Genomic DNA, 13,093 nt, shown 5'->3' with positions numbered 1-13,093 from the left:
AGATCTACAGCTCCAGATATGATCCAGTTACTAAACAGCGTTCTGGTTTAGACTGCACCGCATCTCTTTTCTAAGTTTGGCCATCACTTTATGCTTTCAATTTCAGTTCTTAAATTCATCAATCAATCCTTTCATTTATGTGATAGGCCTGCATTTAAAATGAACATTTACCACAAATTAAAGGTATCTTATATTATTAGATATGTTATTATAAAACATGCTTTAGTTAAGGAGTTATTGATACTTTGAATGCAAAATGATAAAATAAAACCTTGATAAAAATGCACTTTCAAGTACTAATCAACTATTCTTCCACCAAACTTCAAATTAAGCATATGAGGTTACAGTTAACCACTTATATATATCCATTTGTTTGATGATTATAAGCATAGTTAAAACTCAACTAGGTTCCTAGCTTTCCCCATAATCTTTTCCAGAAGTTACTTATAAACTTCACATCTTTATCTAAAATGACAGACCTAGGGATACCATGTAAGAAAATCACCTCGTTAAAGTAAATGTGGGCTATCTAAGACGCAATCATGTCATTTAACTATAAAATGGATTATTTTTTAGAACTTGTCAATAAAAAAAGAAAAGAAAAGAGAATCCATTACTTGTTAGGTATGAGGTAATCCCAACACGAAATTCATACTAACATCCAACCATAAAGCATCATGAACTAGCAATTGGGTACATAGCCCCACTTTCGATAAGAAACTTTAAGACCTTTAATAAATAGTACATCTCTTTAGAAAACTAAATACCTAACTTGTCAACTCAGGTCAACAATAATTTAAAATTATCTCAGTTACATCTATTCACTAATTCTATATAAACTTACCCGAAAAAGGGTCACCTGAATATAAATCTCTAAAGTATCAAACCCGATCACCTAGGCATATATAGTACCAAGCAGGGTAACTCATCTACTGAGGGTGTTAGCTATTTTGTTAATATTGCTAAATTGGTGCGTCAATAAAAAGGCAAACTTTTATAGAAAAGACACCAACTTTATATGCCAATTACTTAACCTATACTACCTATTTATATACTTTAAAGCTTTATGATTTATGATTAGAATAAACTCCTTCTATAAAAGGTAATTTTGTAATGTTTCAGAGCCTGAATAATAACATAATACTCTAGATCATATGTGGAGTGGTTTTTATTTGAACTAGATAATATCTCACTAAAAAGGTATTTGGCTGTCCATTTTGGATAAGAACACCTCTAAAGCCTATTCCATATGCATAAGAGTTAACTTCAAATAGTTTGTCAAAGTCAAGAAGTGCAAATACAAGAGCTTTAATTATCTTCTGCTTCATTAACTAAAAATTATCTTCGACATCATCTATCCACTTGGAATTTCTTCCCTTTAAGCACTCTATAATGAATCCAATTAAGGAGTTAAAATCTTGAATGAATCTTTTGTAGAATGATGCAAGTCCTTGAAAACTCTAAACTTTATAGATGTTTTTAGCATTGGCTATTCTACAATCACTGTGACTTTGAAAGATCAACCTGAAATCCATCCATTAATATAAAAAAATCTAGAAAAGTAACATTACTAGTGAACAACTTACATTTTTTATAGTTTATAAATAATTGCTTATTCTGTAAAGTGTTAGAGATAATTAGTAGATGCTCTAAATAAGACTTTAGAGTGAGACTGTAAATCAAGATGTTTTTAAAATAAACCACAATGAATCTATTTATGAATGATCTTAACATTTGATGCATGAACCTTATAAAAGTGTTGTGAGCATTGGACTTACCAAACTAAATAACCATCAATTTATATTACCAATTATGTGTTTTAAAGGTTATTTTCTAGTTATCTATTAGTTTGATTCTAATATGATTATAACCACTCTCGAGATTAATATTAGAAAATACCTTAGAACCTACTAATTAATCTAGCATGTCATTTAGTCACGATATCGATTATATGTACTTCATTGTTATTTGGTTAATGAATCGACTATTAACATAAATCTATTAGAAACTAACATTTTCTAAGACTAAAAAGGCTGCAACTACATACTAATAGTCTTTCAAATATACCTATTTTCCAGTAACTTCACCACCTACCTTTGTAACTCTTTAGCTTTTATAGGGATAAGCCTATGTGTTGGTTTATTTGGTAAACTAGAACTAGAACCAAATTAATCCAGTGTTATATCTCTCTTATAGAAGACAATCTTTGTGGCAACTTTTCTGACATCAAATATGTACTTTCTATTAGCAACTATCGAGCATAACTCTTAATCCAACCATTGAATCAGGATGAAATTTTATGGGTAACCTCTTGATATGTTGTTTCACCTTGGATTAAAAGTTTAGGATAGTTGGAGATTGGGAAGGGTTTAAAAAATTTAAACAGCTAGGTAAAATGCAAAAAAATGACACATGCACCCATTAAAAGCATTATTATAAGTTAGCTAAAAACAAATTCCCTCTCTTCCTTTATAAGCTACTGACATGTAGCTAAGAAAGAAAAGAAAAATAAAAGAAGGCCGATACCCTTACTTATTTTCTTTATTATTTTTAATCTTGAGGGATGCTTAGAGAAGATGAAGAGACAAGATTATAGGCATGAAAGACTAATATGGAGGTTGAGAAATCTTGGGGGAAAAGAAGAAAAAAGAAAGAGAGACAACTTAGCGGTGATAAAGGAATAATCATGGGAATGAGAGGAAGAAGAATCAATTAATAAGAAAACCTCAAAATTAAACTCAAATTTATTGGGTAAGATGGTTCTTACCATTTAATTTATGTTATTAGTTGTTTTTGACGAAGGAGATGAAGATTCCTAAAATTTTGATTTTAGGGTTTTCGAAGAATGTTTAGAAAAATTAGGATTTTAAGGAAAATAACAATGGAAGAGTATAAACTAGAGTATGAATGATGAGTTTGCCTCAAATTCAACAAATATCTGATTAGGAAGATTGTTTATGAAAATGATGTGAACTAAGATCAATGTACACAAAGGTATGTTATCCTTTAAATTTGATGGGAAATAGTGACATTTAATATTTTTTATGCAATGAAATATCTTGAGCATTATGAATTTGTATGTCATATTAATATGATTGATCTCACTTCATAATAAATGTTGTAGCATAATTTCATGAAAGACGACCTAAATTTTGTTTGGCAACATAACAAAATTAACAAGGATGTTGAATTTGAAGATAATAAAAAGATTAATGAGGTATTATATGTTTGCATTTATTAAATAAATTGCTTGACTGCTTAGTGACTTTACCTTTACCATTACCTATTTCTAATGAAAGAATTTTACCCTTTATGGAATAGGCCCCAAAGTTGGAACTGAAAACTCTACGAAAGCATTTGAAGTATGTATACATGGGAGAAGATGAGACATTACCAATGATCATTATATATGATCTTATCATAACAAGAAAAGAAAAATTATTAAGGGTCTTAATAGAACATAAAAAAGCTATTAGATGGACTTTGGTTGATATAAAAGGTATAAGTGATACAATTTTGCATGTATAGAATTCTGCTAAAAGATGATGTCAAACATGTGAGAGAGCCTCAATGTGGTAAAGAAGGAAATTCTAAAGCTACTTCACCAAGGAATTATTTATCTAATATTTGATAATCGGTGGGTAAGTTTAGTGCATGTGGTTTCTAAGAAGACCGGTCTCACTCTCAGTGCCAATAAACACAATGAGTTTGTTCTCGTAAAAGTTCAAAATGGTTAGAGAATGTGAACAAATTTTTGAAAATTAAATGCCAACACAAAAAAGGACTATTTCCTAATTCCTTTCATTGACCAGATGTTAGAGAGACTGACAAGTAAGTTATTTTTCTCTTTCTTGAATGGATTTTCTGGTTATTATCAAATAATTGTAGCAAAAGAAGATCAAGAAAAAAAAGCTTTTACTTGCCCATTTGAAAATTTTGCATATAGATGTATATCATTTGGATTACGCAATGCCCCAGATACGTTTCAATAGTGCATGATAAGTATTTTTTTGACTTGATTGGAAATTGCATTAAGGTATTTATGGATGATTTTACTATTTATGATAATTATTTTGATCATGTTTAGATAACCTAACTAAGGTTTTGGTACATTGCATTAGCATGAATTTAGTCTTGAATTATGAAAAATATCATTTTATGGTTTAACAAGGCATTGTTTTAGAACATGTAGTTTCAGCTAAGAGAATTGAAGTGAATAAGACAAAAGTTGATTTAATTACATATTTACCATATCCTATTAGCCTTAAAGAGATTTGTAGTTTTCTTGGCTGTATAGACCTTTATAGGCAATTCATCAAGCATTTTTCAAAGATTGTACAATCTTTATTTAAACATTTGCAAAAGGATGTGCCGTTTGATTTTGATGATAATTGTTGAAGGGTATTTAACAAATTAAAGGAATTACTCACTTCAACACCCATTATGCAACCACCAAATTAGGAAATTCCTTTTAAAATAATACGTGATGCAAGTGAATATGTCATTGATGTTGTTCTTGGTTAACAAATTGGTAGGAAAAGTCATGTTATTTATTTTGCATAAAAAACCTTCGATAATATTTATTGGAGTTTAAAATAATTATTTATTTTGATTTTGCAGCTCACAAGTATCTACTCTAAAAAAAAAATAAGAATCCAAACCAATGTTGCTACGATGGATTCTATTGCTCTAAAAGTTTAATTCGGAGATAAAAAGATAAAAAAGGGATTGAAAACCTAGTGGTAGATCATTTGAGTTGGATATGCATGAGGAAGATCAAATACCGATTGCATAAACATTCTCGGATGAGCAACTTTTAATACTATAAGATGATGAACCATGGTTTGCTAATATTATCAATTTTCTTATAATTAGTATATTGCCAAATGATATAAGTAAAGCAAGAAGAAATAAAATAAAAAATGACTCTAAGTATTACATATGGGATGAACCTTATCTTTGGAAAATAAGATCAAATCAAGTTAATGTGTGCCTAACAATGAAATTCATTACATTCTTACTTCTTATCATATATATACATGTGATGAGCATTTTAGACCTAAAAGAACAGTTATAAAATTTTCGGATAGTGGATTTTACTAGGAAACAAAGTTTAAATATGCCTATGAATTTTGTAAAAGTTGCAAACAATGTTAGAAAATAGGTTGTTTGTTTTATAGATATGAAATGCCGGAAAGACCTCTGTTATATTGTGAAAATTTTTATATGTGGGGTTTGGATTTTATGGAACCTCTTCCTAGTTATTTTGGTTTATTTATATATTGTTTGTGGTTGATTATGTTTGGAAGTAGGTAGAGGTGAAGGCTACGTGTACTAATGATTCTAAAGTTGTTGTAGAATTTCTCAAATCTAACATTTTCAGTAGATTTGGAATTTCTAAAGCGAAACCAAACAATTTTTTTTTGACTGAAAAGTGTTTTTCGTTGACTGTAAAATATTTTTCATTAATCGAAAAATATTTTTCATTGATTAATTTTTTTAATAACAAATAAATACAGAAAAATTTGAAATAATTTCCCAATGTTTTCAGAAAACAAACATGATTTTAGATAAACCCAATAGTAAAATGGCTGCAAATGGTTGATAGCCATTGTCCAACCTATGACCAACTGTTTGTCCTAGATCAAGCGATACACACACACACACGACCACCATATATACGTCTTATGGACCTTAGGAAGAGTAGCACTTCATATTTATAACTACAGAAAACCAAGCGTCTTGTCTTCTGTTGAATCACAACAGGATACTGAAAAATATTGAATTTGAGCCTCATGAATACAAGATCCCTGAAGTTTTTACGATTGCCTGCACCAGCCTCCTGTTGATTCTTGTTCTTCACTTAACCAAAACTCGCATTCAGATCATTCTAACAAGAAAGCACACGCGTGCTGCTTGAAAAGAGACTGCTTGCTTCGCCAGCGTAAAAGCACATAATCTTGAATAAACATAAGCTAAAAAACTACAAGGTTTGCATACATAGTGTTGAAAAGGAAATTAAATAGATACGAACATTAGATGTGGTCTGAAATAAAATTTATCTTTCAGTATTGATGGAACTTGCAAGAATTAGTGAAGACGGATGCAAAACCAATTAAATTTCTATAATTAGTGTGTTCTTTATTAAAAAGAATTTACTTAAAAACAATATTTAATTGATAAGTAAATGAATAGAATAATATTTCAGCTGGGTTTATATGACACCCAACCAGACATGAAAAAGTAAATAAGCTATATGCAAAAAAATTAAAATAACATAATCCTTAAAATAAAAAAATAGTAAAATTAATAAAAAATAAAAAATTCCACTTCTAATAGACAATTAAAAACAGACAAGTGATACAATTCATACAAAAATATCATTTAAGTTTATACAAGTGCATCATTTATTTTTTCCAATTAAATAAAAACACATTGAAATGGAGTCATGGTTTCTGTATGGACTAATTCATTTGAGGTCTTCCTATCCCTATTCCTATTCAGAATATGACCGTTCTCAGATATCGCTGACCAGAATAAACAATAATGAATCCATATTTGGTAAAACTCAGCTATCATTGAAAAATCCAAAAGCGGTATGGATATGTTGGATTATATTTGCAATCTGCAATTACAGATTCTTTTTCCTGCACGGACGAAAACATGTTAAATCAACCAAGATTTATGAAATTTTCAATGACAGATATAAATTTAGAATCTTGCAACCAAGATTTATGAAATTTTCAATGACATATATAAATTTAGAATCTTGATCACAGGTATACCATAAATTAAAATAAATTATAAAGTTTATTTTTTAATTAATTTAATATTAAATAATAAAATTAAAAAAAATATTAACAAAACAATTTGAGTCAACTTGTATTAACTTGTTAAATCCACATGTCAAGTTTTGAGATAACTTCATAAAAAGTAAATCAAAATAAAATATAAAATTCAATTCTCAATCAACCTAAGTTTAAAAAATAAAATTGAATAAAAATCAATTAAAAAATAAAAATAACATGAAACTAGGATAACCTCATAAAAAGTAAATAAAAAAAATAATCAAAGGCAACCTATCAAACCTGTCATTTAGATTATGAGATTGAGATAACTTAATAAAAAATAAATTGAAACAAATTATAAAACATAATTCATAATCAACTCAGTATTGAAAAATAAAATTCAAAACAAACTAATTTAAAAAATTAAAAAATTGATCATAATAACTCGAGCTAATCTGTTAAACTCGTAATCAGTCCAATTTTGAAGGATGAGACTAAAAAAAGAACATAAAAACCGACAAAGTCAATTTGTTAAACTCATGACTTGAATTATGAAACAGAGATAACCATAAAAAAATGACTTAATTTAAGCTGGATTAACTTTTTAAATTCACCACTCTAATCATGAGACAGAGATAACCCATGAAAGCAAATTGAAATAAATTATGAAGCTCAATTGACAATCAATTTTGTCAGATCCAATATTAAATAATGAAATTTGTAAAAAATCTAGTTAAAAAAATTAGTTAATTTAATATGAGTTAACCTGTTAAGCACTATTTTTGGATCATGAGATAAACTCATAAATGATGAAGCCTAATTCTCAATCAAACACAAATAATGAAATTAGAAAAAAAAAGCCAATAAAAAAACTAGTCATTTATAACCTATTAAACCTGCAACTCAAGTCATTAGACAAGAACACATCAATAAAGAGAAAATCCATTGTTAAAGAACATAAAACTAAAATAATCTTTTATAAAAAAAATAAAATAAAAAACCAACATGATTTTTACCAGGATCAAAATATCAAAACCCGTGATTCTAATTATGAGACCAGGATATTCCTATAAGAAACAAATCATAACAGATTATAAAGTTTAATTATCAACATACCTAATATTAAATGATAAAATTGAAAAAATTTCAATTAAAAAACCATAAAAATAACTTGAGTTAACTCGTGTTAACCTATTAAGTATTATTCTCTGAATTATCTTAATAGAAAATAAATAAAACAAATTATGAAACCTAATTTTCAATTAATCTGATATTAAAAAATAAAATTAAAAAAATTAAAAAAATAAAAGCTTTAACCAACCCAGTTAACTTATTAAATTTGCAATCCATGTTACGAAAATAAAATAATTTAATAAAAAATAAATTTAATATTACAAGATAAAATTAAAAATATATATATTAATTAAAAAAATTCAAAAAAAATTCAAAAATTCAAAAAAAAAACAAAACAAAGGCAAATGTTTTTGTTTTAAAGACCACAGACTAAAACTTGTGGGAAATTATTACTATTGTTGCTAGTACTTCCCGACATGTTTCAGCGTAATGTTAATTAATTAACTACACACCAGGTCAGAGACAGGAGGGGCAACTGGAAGTCGGAAAGCTCTGCAATGAGCTCTTAGGTAGGTTTCCAAGACAAATACATCCACCTTTGGGAGATTTTTACATATTTTGTTCTTATTTTATTAATGGAAATCTTTGGTGTTCGTATCACATAACTGCAAGTAAATTCTTCAAAACTTAAAAGAAACGGACAGGAAGGGAACTATCATCAAGCTTCTTCGTTGCGGCTCGAAAGATATTTTACCACATGCAAGTATTTGAATGCATGAGAGCAGATGGAAGAGGAGGAAGAAACACTTTATAAACAGACAATGCAAGGAAGGACCACCACTATAATGTAATTAATGACTTTGTTTTTCATTTTGTTTGTTCTTTCCAAAATATCAACCAACAAATCTTCACATTACTCTATATATATATATATATATATAGTATGTATGTATGTACTCTTTGCTAGTTGCTTTCTAAACACAGAGACAATGGAAAACCCAAAGTAGTGACATTTGCATAAAAATCTACAAATTATTGATTGGAGCTGAAAGACCATTCATTCTTCAAAAGTTAATGTTGAAACCACAACAAAGAAAGCTTGTACCTTCTCTAAGTTTAATCATCAAAGTATTTATTAGAGTTATCAATTGGGTTTATTACAAGGTCTAAAACTAAAAAAATTCAAGAGAGATCTATTGGACTGATTGTAGATATTTAAGTTAATTAATTTTGAATTTATTAGATTAAACTTTTTTATATTGTTTGCAACATATAAGATGTTATATGAAGAATTTTGCTTTTATTATAGTTAGACCGGAAACTAGACATTATAATTCTTACATCCATACATGTTGCACGCAATCATTTATGCAGACAAGATGGAATAAAGTGTTTAAAGTTAGGTCATAAGTTTTTGCCTTTTGTTTCCCTATAATTTATAAACTTTTAATTTAACAAGTATTTATCTTTTATAGGAAAGTAGGGTGACAACAATTATGATTATTTTAACAATGGTTTCCATGTCATTAGCTTATGTTTCCTTTGTTTAATGTATTTTCTCATTGACAATGTTTCTTTATCATTTAAGAACACTAGAAACAATTTTGGACTTATTTTTTTAATGTATAATTTGATATTAATAAACATAACTTTTAATTTAATTATTGGATTTGACTGAAATTTTCCTAGAAGTTTTTAGAGGTCTTGTTTTATATTGGATTAAAATTTCAAGTCAATTAAACATTTAGAAGGCCTTGCAATAAGGTCTACAAGCTATTATACAAGAATCGTATTAATTTCTTAAATGATTTAGGATTCTTTTTATTTTATTTTATTTAGAATTCTTTTATTATTTTTTTAACATTGTTTAGCATGTTCTTGCCTATTTTAAAAAAATATTATTTTATTGAGGTTTTAAAAATTAACAAGATATGAATTAATTATTCAAAAATAAAACTTGTGTGTGAGAGTATGCTTTTACAACTGGTTCCTCATGGAACTATTCTGAATTATCAAAGAATTAATTAAGCTTCATGATATCTTTCATACTTATTGTTTCCATTTTTTAATAGGTGTTGGGTAGAGTTTTAGTTTTTATAATCTTAGTATTTTGATACATTTTATTGTTGTGTCAAATTCAATCACAAGTCTGAATTTAGCTTTCTTAGAAAATATCAATTTGATTGTTTTTTTTTTAAATCTTTATACCTGTAAGTTTCATATTAGTTTGTCAAATTAAGGCTTTAAAATCATGTTATATGTATTTACCTTTTAGTTTCCGTATTATTCATCATTGTTGTCATATAAAAACCTAGTTGCTACAAAAGTTGAAAAAAATATAAATTATTTGTGATGTAGTTATTTACAATTTAAAAACTAAAAAGAAAGAAAAAGAAGATCAAAATCAAGTTAATATATTTTTCAAAAACAAGCCAACATCAAAACAAGGTGATGATTTGAGGTCAAATCATTTTGAGAAGAAGAGGAATAAAATGAATCAACAAGCATTACCAAATGATCTATTAGAGATATCAATTTGGCCTATTAAAAGGTCTAAAACTTAGAGGACCCAAAAGGAATTAATTGGGTTAATTATGGATATTTGGGTTAACAAATTGTAAATATCATTGACTAGATCTTTGTGCACTATTTGATATATATTTGAAGCTACAAAATTTTTTTTCTTTGATTCTAGTTGAGATAAAAACTAGACATCATAATCTTTCCATTCATATATGATAGATCCATTAATTAATCTAGAAGAGGTAGAACAATGTGTTTAAAGTCATGCCAAAAGTTATTCTATAGGTTTTGCAATTTGTTTCCTTATAATTTATGGACTTCTTATTTAGTAATTTTTTTATTTTTACTAGGAAAGTATAGGTGACAACAATAATGATTATTCTAGCAAGGATTTCCATGACAACAACTTATGTTTGTGTTTATTTTATGAATTTTGTCATTGACAAAGTTTCTTTATCATTTAAAGACATTAGAGGCAACTTGAGGCTTATTTTTTTTAATGCACTCATTTATACCAATAATTATAACTTTTTGTTAATGCACTCGTTTATACCAATAATTATAACTTTTAATCTGATCATTAAATATAGCTAAAATGTTATCAAAATTTTAAAAAGATCTTTTTTTATATTAAATTATAATTCCTGGTCAATCATATATCAGAAAAGTCTTGTGATAAGATCCACAAGCAACTTTATGAAAATTGTAATAGTTTCCTAGTTGATTTATGATTCTTTTTCTATTTTATTTAGAACTTTTTATTATTTTTTCTATTATAAATGGAGTTATTTAGTTTATATTTAGATTTTAAAATTAATAAAAGATGTATTAATTATTAAAAAATAAAACTATATGTAAGAGTTTCTTCCAAATAGATCCCCCACCATTATTCAGCATTCTCCCAGCTGAACTTCCTATCTAAAGTTAAGGTTCTTTGCATGGAATAGCCAAATCCGAATCTTGTGTAAATTCCTATAAAGCCCATCATTGACACGCATCATGATAAATTGTTGCAACCTCTAAGAAGTCACTGTGACACGTAGCTTTCTCAATAACAGCCGAGTATAGTGCATACCTTAGTAAGATGCACATCTTGTGAGTTCGGCGCCAACCTTTCTCATTAATCATTTATGGATGTCAACCTTTCCCACCAATAGTCATCATGCCTAACCTTACTATATATCTACAACTTTAAGTTTTATGATGTGATTTTATGTAATGAAGGTGTATAAATAACAACAGTCACAGGTAACAAGACATATGATTGAACAAGGCAACACAAGGCCATACAAGATCACAAAACAACACACACATGACCATCACTCTCTCTCTCTTATATTCTTGTTCTCGTTATTATACTTCCCTTTCCTCTTATAATTTGTTGAATTAAGCATAAAAAGATGATAGGGAACTTGTTTTTGTAAGAGAGCATGAAGGGGCTAACCTAGACAGCTCAGCCTAGGACGGAGTAGTGGGAGGCACAAATCCAATTTGAGATCTTTATGACTTCATCAAAAACAAGTTCTTGATGAACAACAACATTTATGAGAACAATTAAAAAAATTAATCAGCTGCCATTACTTTAATTGTAGATTGTTAAACAAAAAAGTACAGAGATGAATTACACGTGCATGATATTAAGCGGCAAGGCACCCAGACAAACACTAGAAGACATACATTGATCTCCTGAAGGATAAGAAAAAACGAGATGTCCTTGATAATCATCATTCTTTAACAAACTCAATCTTAACGCCAGAGATGACAACAGGATCACTAACACTATTAGACCTGGGCACCAAAGCCACCACAATGCTATCATCATCATCAGTTTCCAAGTCTTCCAACAATTCTGTAATCCCCAATATCAATCTTGTCTTGGACTTCTTCGCATGCTTATGAGACACATTAACAAAGCTCCCAGCAAACTCTGTATTTTCTGGTTTAGAAGGCATCTCAAGGTCATCATTTATGAACACGTCAAACTTCACGAATTTTCCTTTGTCGTATTCTATCCCTTCTATCACTAAAACTTCATCTTCCTCTTCTTTCTCTTTCCTGCTTCTTGATTTCTTTGGTCTTGAAACTACAGTAACTATGGTTTTGTCTAAGACTAAAGGGAATGCAGTGATCGGTGTTAATGCAGTTTTTGTTTCAGCTGCTTTCTTTCCCAACCTTCTTGGAATTGGTTTTGATTTTAGCCAAGGAATTTCAACATTTTGATAAGTATACCTTAGCCTTCTATTGTCAAGACAATCTCTAACCTTACAACGAACAAGCTCTGCATTCTCATTATAGAAAAGAAACTCTGAATTAAGCCAATCAGGATCACTGATATCCCTCCTAATTCCTCCAGGTATAGTCTTCCATATCGTCCACATTCGGTCAACATTTGAGTGATGACAAAAAAATATCGGATCTCTCGCAGCTGAGTAAAAATTGCCCATGTCTTCGGTATTTTCTTGAGTTGGATCACCGGCCCATCTGTGAATATTATTGTGAGGGCTGTTCTCAATCGTCCCAGCTCCAGGACGAGAATCGTCACCAGCACGGTATGGTTTTCCAAAAAAGAGTGTTGGTTTTGCTGCACCAGACACCATTTGCTTGTACATTACTCTAAGATTACTAGAGTATACTTTATTTGCGTTTGTGGGGTTGGGGTCTCCCGCTGCATAATCAAGATCTAGCAATACAGGAGGTTGGTGATTCTG

General features: G+C 28.8%; 1 protein-coding gene across 1 annotated transcript in view; it reads right to left on the bottom strand.

Moving 5' to 3' along the window:
- Window positions 1-11,939: 11,939 nt before the first annotated feature.
- LOC105139375 (polyphenol oxidase, chloroplastic-like) overlaps window positions 11,940-13,093 on the bottom strand; it is a 16,831-nt gene continuing 15,677 nt past the window's right edge. Inside the window, exon 2 of the mRNA XM_011045786.1 lies at window positions 11,940-13,090. Within this exon, the coding sequence (XP_011044088.1) occupies window positions 12,110-13,090 (981 nt within the window). The 3' untranslated portion in view covers window positions 11,940-12,109. The remainder of the gene's footprint in view (window positions 13,091-13,093) is intronic.

This window comes from Populus euphratica, unplaced genomic scaffold (assembly GCF_000495115.2).
Source record: "Populus euphratica unplaced genomic scaffold, PopEup_1.0 scaffold90.1, whole genome shotgun sequence".
Taxonomy (NCBI): domain Eukaryota; kingdom Viridiplantae; phylum Streptophyta; class Magnoliopsida; order Malpighiales; family Salicaceae; genus Populus; species Populus euphratica.
This window is presented reverse-complemented; position numbering and strand designations above follow the sequence as displayed.